The sequence below is a fragment of the Aethina tumida genome, chromosome 4, assembly GCF_024364675.1.
Source record: "Aethina tumida isolate Nest 87 chromosome 4, icAetTumi1.1, whole genome shotgun sequence".
Taxonomy (NCBI): Eukaryota; Metazoa; Arthropoda; class Insecta; order Coleoptera; family Nitidulidae; genus Aethina; species Aethina tumida.
The window spans coordinates 4,703,623-4,712,749 of NC_065438.1; the positions used below are offsets into that span (position 1 = coordinate 4,703,623).

The 9,127-nt window shown below is 31.9% G+C and overlaps 1 protein-coding gene across 2 annotated transcripts; it reads right to left on the minus strand.

The window, feature by feature from the left end:
• Positions 1-2,035: 2,035 nt before the first annotated feature.
• Positions 2,036-8,910, minus strand: LOC109600427 (lipase 3-like). Of its 2 annotated transcripts, none has more exons than XM_049965835.1 (5): positions 8,751-8,910; positions 8,506-8,692; positions 7,522-7,883; positions 7,207-7,462; positions 2,036-2,349 (listed from the first exon to the last, which is right to left on the minus strand). In XM_049965835.1, exons 1-5 carry the CDS (start codon positions 8,835-8,837, stop codon positions 2,051-2,053), a joined length of 1,191 nt encoding a protein of 396 aa, XP_049821792.1. In that variant the 5' UTR covers positions 8,838-8,910; the 3' UTR covers positions 2,036-2,050. The 2 variants fall into 2 exon arrangements, with proteins under 2 accessions (XP_049821792.1, XP_049821791.1); XM_049965834.1 differs by lacking the exon at positions 2,036-2,349 and adding an exon at positions 6,748-7,150 and having other exon boundaries at positions 8,751-8,896.
• Positions 8,911-9,127: the final 217 nt, after the last annotated feature.

The following is a 9,127-nucleotide window of genomic DNA, read 5'->3' on the forward strand; positions in this document are numbered from 1 at the left end:
TTTTCTTCACTATAAAATTATATTAAATATTTTATTCAATTTTAAAATTCATAAGTATTTTTTCTTAAATTTTTAAAATTGTTCAGTTCTTTCAAATATTTTAGAATTTTTTTCTGCACTGTAAAATTATATTAATTATATTCTACAATTTTAAAATTTATAAATATATTTTTCTTTAATTTTTAACATTATTCACTTCTTTCAAATATTCTAGAATTTTTTTTTCATCACTGTAAAATTATATTAATTATATAATTCAATTTTAAAATTCATAAATATTTTTTCTTTAATTTTTAAGATTATTCAGTTCTTTCAAATATTATAGAATATTTTTCTTCACTATAAAATTATATTAAATATTTTATTCAATTTTAAAATTCATAAGTATTTTTTCTTAATTTTTTAAAATTATTCAGTTCTTTCAAATATTTTAGAATTTTTTTCTGCACTGTAAAATTATATTAATTATATTCTACAATTTTAAAATTCATAAATGTTTCTTCTTTTATTTTTAAGATTATTCAGTTCTTTCAAATATTTTAGAATTTTTTTCTTCACTGCAAAATAATATTTAATTATATCATTCAATTTTACCTATTTTTTAATATTTCTAATTCTAATAACCTTTTTCCATTAATAGGAACAAAAAAAATATAAAACAACATTTAAAGAATGTGATTACAGATAAAAGTCTGTCCTGTTTTAAATTTTACAAAATTTTTTGACTTTTTCAATCTTAGTATTCCACATTTTTTAATTGTTTAATTATATTATTGTAATATTGCACTGTTATAATATTTCTCAACATCAACATCTTGAAAGTTATAACAAGACAGACCGATTTTGTGGAATATCGAATAATTCAGATGGGATCAGATAAGAAATTGTTGGCCCATCTCTGTTCAGGTTTCACATTTCAATCGGTTTACGAATATTAAATTTTTCGATACTGTTCTAACATAATTACACGAAGCAAAAAGTCCGGACCCGGATATTTAATTTCCCCGCGACTTCAAATCCCCATCGATCCAAATATTACATTATTCTGGCCGAAAGGGTGGGTTCGTTAAAAAACTGATTTTTCATCGAAATATATAAATTAATTTCGTTAATCACTCTTTTGCGGGTATCGGCTTTGCTTTTGATTGAAATTGCAGGACCGCAGGAATGTGTATTTTCTTCGTCGCACAAAGTTATTTATCGTCGATTCGGCAGCCATCAAATTAGATTTACTTCATTTTATTGAAATCAGACAAATGTAAACAACACCATAAATCCGAAGTTTGATTTGGACTGTTTTTGAGGCAACTGAGACAAGTGAAGCAATAAATCTCCGGTATTCAAATTAGGTTTGCCCCCGATTTATAGGTTTGTTGGCGAATCTAAAAGGGAGAAAACAAACTAAAAAAGAACTGTTTGATATTTCCAGTTATATTAAATTTTATAGTTCATTTACCATAAAATAGTTGTTGTGCAATTTATAATTGGCGTTAAAAGTATTAAAATTCTAAATAATCAATGGCATCAAAATGGAAATTAAATAAAATTGCCATTTTATTTCTTTATTCAATTAAATATGAGTATAAAATATTTTTATTACCAATCAGATTTAATTACTTTTGTGTTCATATCTCTTTAATTTTTATTAATAGGTTATTACTTTCTATTGTCTTTTTCGAATATACAATAGCAAAAACGGAGTTTAAATTTTTATTATTATTGATTTTGTTATTCACCAGTACAAATATATTTTTATTGTGCAATTACTTTAAATTAATATTTTAATTAATACATTTTAGAACCTTATAGATAAATAAATACACATTAGAACACAGAAAAAACTTTATTAACAAATAAGAATAAATAATTTTGGGTGGTGAGAATTAATTGTAACCATGTAAATTTTTTATTGTTCCATAGTTACATCGTCTGAAAAATCCTGAAAAAAACGTCATCTATTATCAATAATGCTCTGTATTCAATAAAATACAGAACAAATTAAATTTTACCCTTATCTTAAATTACAATTATCCAAAAAAAAAAAAAATGATTAGATCATTTTGAACCATAAATTTTTTGGTCTGTCGTAGATGAACCTTTTGGCATTAACACCACTGATAAAATCGTTGTGTGCCCATAAAGGATCAGGCACAATGTACATTCCCTTCAAGTTTCCCAATTGATTCGATGTTAATTGTTGTACTTCTCCAAGATCAGCGAAGAAATCATTTCGAGATACCATCAAATACGTATCACATGTGACTTTACCTAAATCGTAGTTGGGTGGTGTGGGTTGATTGTAACGCCTTAAATTTTCTGTTGGTCCGTAGTCGTAACGTCTGAAAAATCCTGAAAAACCATTATTATAAAATAAACCTTAAAATAATCAAAGATTAATCCATTACATGATCTTATAAGTTGTATATAGTGTACTACTTGAAAAATAGAAGATTCGGATGGGGTGATTGTTAAAATGGCTGGTATAGTTGTCTTGTTCAGTTCTAAAGTGCTGTATCCAGCAAAACTTACCAACAATTGTTTACAAACGGGCTGGGTAAGTAGTGCCCCATCAGAACAAAGTATTTGACCGAATATTGCTATAAGCCTTTTAGGAATTCTTAAATCATACACAGCAGCAAGTGGTAAACCAGCCAATAAAACCTGGAACCACATCAAATTGGAACCCTCACCATTAGTTTCCAGTTTTTAGACTAAAAACCTCAATCAAGTGAACATTAGCAGCCAACAATTGAAACACCGGATTGTTTATGTGCTTCAAATACGCAACGGCAGATAAGGAAATGGACGCCTTGACCTTAGCGTTGTACTCGGGTCTGGTGGACCCCATGACGTAAAACGAGGACGTTCCCTCCGAATGGCCGACGTAGTACAACTGGCTCCTTCCGGTGGCATTCAGGATGTAGTCGATGTTTGCTGGCAAGTCGTAACGGCCCTTCTCGTCGAAGCTGAACCGCCAAAATTGGGCGTCGGTTTCGGGGTTGAGGGTCTTGTGTCTTCTGGAGAATGTTGTGCCTCTGGAGTTGCCTATCCAGACGTCGTAGTTGTTGGCCAATATGTAGTCTTTACAAGCACATTTTTATTTGAAGAATATTTATAAAGCTTTATACCAAATGGTTAAAGCTTTAGCTTTATATTTATTAGAAAATTATTAATTATTAATATTAAATATATAAAATTAAACACCATAAATAAATATGATAAATACAATCATTTATTTACCTATTTTTGTTTGTTTTTAAAGATAATCTTATAAAACATTCATATAAAATATAATTATGAAGCGTGGGAAGGAATTTTTTTGAACCGTACATTATTAATTACTTACACAACTCTGCGAACGTTGCTTAAAATGTTCGACGAATTTTAACAAGCTGTTAGAATCCCATTAAATCCGCGTTAGAAAATTCATCAACCCAAAAAAAAAAAACACAACATACCAGTAGTACATTCCCGTTCTCGGGCTCATTTTCATTAATAAATAACACATGCTCTTGCAGCAAGTGAAAAATATTTTAACGACATTAAAAAATCTAAACACAGTTGACAGGTTATTTACAGCCTGTAACCGAATATTATTTTAAATTAACCGAAACCTTATATCATTTTTGAACTTTTCGGCTGCACATGTTTGAGTTATGATGTGTCCGATTCAACTTTGATTTATTGCCCAATTAATATTCGTCAGCTCCAGTTTTGTATCGGGCATGTCCTGTTTTATCTGATAACGGAGACTTTCAGATTTTTATCACACAACATCCAGGGGTGTCATTAAATCATCAACGAAAAATGCAGCTTAATTAGCGATTCTGGTCTGCATTGTTGGTAACGGTTCACCTTAGGGGTGGTATTCGGAGAGGTATAATTTGCCTCGCTTACTTCTTTTCACTCTGTGTGTGTGTGTGTGTGAATACATGAATGGACCGACACCGTATTAAAATAACAAACATACGTTTCTTGTTTGCGAGGAAGAATCTTGCTGTGATAATCTGCCCTAATCTCTATAATCAACTGCAATGTCGTGACTGTGGAATAATGCTGCATTGTGAGTTCGACAATGAGATTAAAGTATTGTTAAATTTGAGAAATTTCACGAGTCTATTTTCTGAATTGACGGCTGTTGTTAGATAAAGTTGTCGACGATTTAATTCGACGACATCATATTTTTACATGATTTTATTTCCATTACGCTTCAGTCTATTTATAGTATTTTAGAATTTCAATCATTTTTAATATACAGAAGGATAATTGTTTTTATTGGGGGTCGTAAAAACTTGTCTCTTCTGTTTTACAGAAGCAATAAAAAAGAATTCGAAAGAACACATTTTAGACAAATCAAATTCAAAGGACAAAAGAGAAAAAAAAGGGGAAAAAATAAACTAATATGTGCACATTCTTTGATGTAAGAGACTCTTTAAGTACCAGATCATTCAGCAAAAGACACGATCTACAAATAAGACTAATCAGGGGCAAAGGAAAGCATTATTTGGAGAGTAATTGAGGATTCATTTTTAGGAGATTATGCCAGTCCACCATTGCTATGTACAGATATAATAAAAATCTTAAGATTTAAAGTGATATTTTGAGTTAGACTCCTCACTATTAGATTTGAATTCGAAATTTTCAACTGAGAAAAGGGAAAAGGAAGAAATAAAACTAATATGTGCACACTCTTTGATATGGCAGAACCTTTAAGTACAAGATTGTCTAACAGGAGACATAAGCAACGTGTCATCTATAAAAATCCAAAGGAAATTACAATAAGATCTCTTCGGCGAAATATCTTCGGTTGATGATGAGTCTGGTGAGACTAATCAGGAGCAAAGGAAGGCATTATTTGTAGAGTAATTGAGGATTCATTTTCAGGAGATTATGCCAGTCCAACATTGCCATGTACAGATATAAGAAAAATCTTGAGATTCAAGTGATATTTTGAGTCAAACTCCTCACTCTTAGATTTGAATTCGAAATTTTCAACTGAGAAAAGAGAAAAGGAAGAAATAAAACTAATATGTTCACAATCTTTGATATGGGAAAACCTTTAAGTACAAGATTATCTAACAGGAGACATAAGCAATGTGTCATCTACAAAAATCCAAAGGAAATTACAATAAGATCTCTTCGGCGAAATATCTTCCGTTGGTGATCAGTCTGGTGAGACCAATCAGGAGCAAAGGAAGGCATTTTTTGGAGAATAATTGAGGATTCATATTCAGGAGATTATGCCAGTCCACCATTGCCATGTACAGATATAAGAAAAATCTTGAGATTCAAAGTGATATTTTGAGTTAGACTCCTCACTATTAGATTTGAATTCAAAATTTTCAACTGAGAAAAGAGAAAAAGAAGAAATAAAACTAATATGTGCACAATCTGTGATATGGGAGGACCTTTAAGTACAAGATTGTCTAACAGGAGACATAAGCAATGTGTCATCTACAAAAATCCAAAGTAAATTACAATCGGAAACATGAGTCTGAAGAGAAGAAATGCATTATTTGGATGTAGGATTAAGCATTAGAAGTGCATAATAATAAAGTGTTCAGAAATGTAATTAAAAAGAAAATATTTGGTCAGCATCATCATCAGAATTATGGAGGTTTTATCATCAGAAATTGATGCTTCTGCTTCCAAGAGAAGCACACGAGCAAGGGACAATAATTACTACAATTTTTTTATGTAAAACAACTAAATTGTGTTTAATTAAATGTAGGTTTGTATCTTGATATTGATCACACACTATTGGGAAGCAAATACCTCTTTCCCAACAATTGGATTATTCGATTGGAGCTACGCCTCTTAACATTCCGCCATTGTATTCAAATATATTCGTAGTGTTTAGTGTAAATTTAATTGTGGGGCGGCCCCGGCGACGAGACAATATACACCCGGCCAGGGTGATGTAAGTAAAACTGCGGATTAATGTGGCATTAGACATCTGTCAATTCCTGTATAACTTATTCATAAATGGAAACAAAGCTTTTACGGTACATCCACCGCATGGAAACACCCGAATTTAAGCTCTTTACGGGGCTGGCAATCGCTTCCATGGTCACGATTAAAATCGTAACTTTTCAAACTCTACTGCTCTAGTTATGAAGTTTATTCAAGTTTATAACGCACATAAAAGATAATTTAATTTGATAAAAGTTAGATTGTTTAGCCCAACTTTTACGTGCACGTTTCATAATAAGTTATTTCATTATCAAAGGAGAAAAAATTGGTTGTCATTTCTGTGTTATTATCAATATTTTAAGGTTCAATAAATTCACCATCGAAAAATTACCACTATAAACGACAAAATGTGACAATTTTGTTGTGGAATTTAGTTGCAGCATCCTTTACACCATCTGCTGTTAAAAATCACTGGCAATTCGTCCAAAATACGAGTACACGAAAATCCTATCATTGCCCCCAATCATTAAAAGTTGTTTTGGCCCAACACCACGCATAATTGACTATAATTATTTCAATTCGTCCATTAACTATTCACCACTTAATTGATAGATTTGCGTATTTTTTCCTTCCAGTTTGGTAATTACATAACTACCAGGTCGATTGTATTTAGACGTTTAATTAATAGACTTGGGATAAATATTGGATGTCTATCTGTAATTAGTGAAGTGAATGATTAACGAGTCAAAAATATTCTGTTGACAGTGAAAGTATTAATCACTTAATTATACGTTGCTGTGGTGGTTCCAGACATTTGGTAATAACTAATAGTGGTCGAAACTATTGTAGTTTATTGAATACTTAACAAATTATTTAAATCACAGTTATCCGAAAATATTGAAGACATCATTTTGAGCCATACAATTTTTCTGGCTTTTCGTTTCGTAATTTGTAAGCAAACACAAGATTCTGTCGTAGAGGAACCTTTTGGCGTTAACACCAGTGATAAAATCGTTGTGTGCCCACAAAGGATCGGGCACAATGTACATTCCCTTCAAGTTTCCCAATTGCTTCGATGTTAATTGTTGTACTTCTCCAAGATCAGCGAAGAAATCATTTCGTGATACCATCAAATACGTATCACATGTGACTTTACTTAAATCGTAGTTGGGTGGTGCGGGTTGATTGTAACGCCTTAAATTTTCTGTTGGTCCGTAGTCGTAACGTCTGAAAAATCCTGAAAAACCATTATTATAAAATAAACCTTAAAATAATCAAAGATTAATCCGTTACCTGATCTTATAAGTTGTATATAGTGTAGTACTTGGAAAATAGAAGATTCGGATGGGGTGATTGTCAAAATGGCTGGTATAGTTGTCTTGTTCAGTTCTAAAGTGCTGTATCCAGCAAAACTTACCAACAATTGTTTACAAACGGGCTGGGTAAGTAGTGCCCCATCAGAACAAAGTATTTGACCGAATATTGCTATAAGCCCATTAGGAATTCTTAAATCATACACAGCAGCAAGTGGCAAACCAGCCAATAAATCCTGCAACCACATCAAATTAGAACCCCCAGTCACTAGTTTCCAGTTTTTAAACCAAGAACCTCAATCAAGTGAACATTAGCAGCCAACAATTGAAACACCGGATTGTTTATGTGCTTCAAATACGCAACGGCAGATAAGGAAATGGACGCCTTGACCTTAGCGTTGTACTCGGGTCTGGTGGACCCCATGACGTAAAACGAGGACGTTCCCTCCGAATGGCCGACGTAGTACAACTGGCTCCTTCCGGTGGCGTTCAGGATGTAGTCGATGTTTGCTGGCAAGTCGTAACGGCCCTTCTCGTCGAAGCTGAACCGCCAAAATTGGGCGTCGGTTTCGGGGTTGAGGGTCTTGTGTCTTCTGGAGAATGTCGTGCCTCGGGAGTTGCCGATCCAGACGTCGTAGGTGTTGGCCAATATGTAGCCTTCACGAGCACAGTTTTATTTGAAGCATATTAATAAAACTTTAAACCAAATAGTTAAAACTTAATTTACTAACTAGTAAATTGTTAATCAATGGATTAATTGGAATATTTTAAATTAATATTTACATATGTTTCAATTACGCAACAATAAACAATTAAAACAATGAGATTAGAACATTGTATTGTTTACTTCAGTAATAATTAAATGGTTTCATTTGAATTAATAATTATTCACTTGATTATGTGCTTGTTTATTATCATGACTTTTCAAACTAGCATCTTATTAATTTACATAATTTACTTTTAATTTTATATTTGATTTCCCATTTATTTCTTGAATTGACTATAAAGTTCTACTAGTTAGTTTTAATACGCACTATATTTACATAAATTTACTTTTTACATTTATATTATTACTAGTACAAATTAAATGCTTTTCCCGTATTTATTTACCAATTTATCGTACTCATTTGGTCTGATTTGATTTATTAATTGAGGTCAGGTTAAGTATTTGATAGCATTATATATTTATATTGCTTTATAGTGTTTATAAACAAAATGATTTATACTCACTAAGCCACAAATTATTAAGTAAGTAATTAATAAGAAACAATTTACTTACCAAGAGATCTTGGTGGGTCAAGTAACAAAAAATGTTGCCCAGTATTAAAGACACCATGCTGCAGGAACACTACAGGCTTACCACTACATGAACCCTTACAAACCCTAAACGTTTCCAAAATGTAACCATCTTCAGTGACGACCGTGTGAGTTTCAAATGTGTATCCGTAGTTGGTAACTGTTGCCGCCTTATATAAGTATAAAAAGTACTTAAACGTTTCAAATTTAATAAAAAAAGTTGCTTACGAGATCTTGCTGCAAAACTCTGCTGACTTCCTGAGCAGCCACGATCCATGTTTGCAGTATGGATATAAGGATAATACAACGGAACATTTTTGAATGTGGTGATTATCGAGGCATTAACTATATATATTTGCCACAGCCCGCTAAGAATTTTAATAATTTTTGCCAGGGTGGCACTCGCTTACCGTACTTTCAAGGAACATCGGGCTACGTCACCGGATTACTGTCATTCTTTCAGCAATTGTTAATTTTAAATATTGTAATGTGCCCCACATTTAAAGCTATTTTAATAAGTTCCATTTTCGAACAAGGCCTTTTTAACTCGTAATTGTTCTTATTAAAGTATTTTTCTTTGTAAGTTTCATTTTCTGCTAATACTG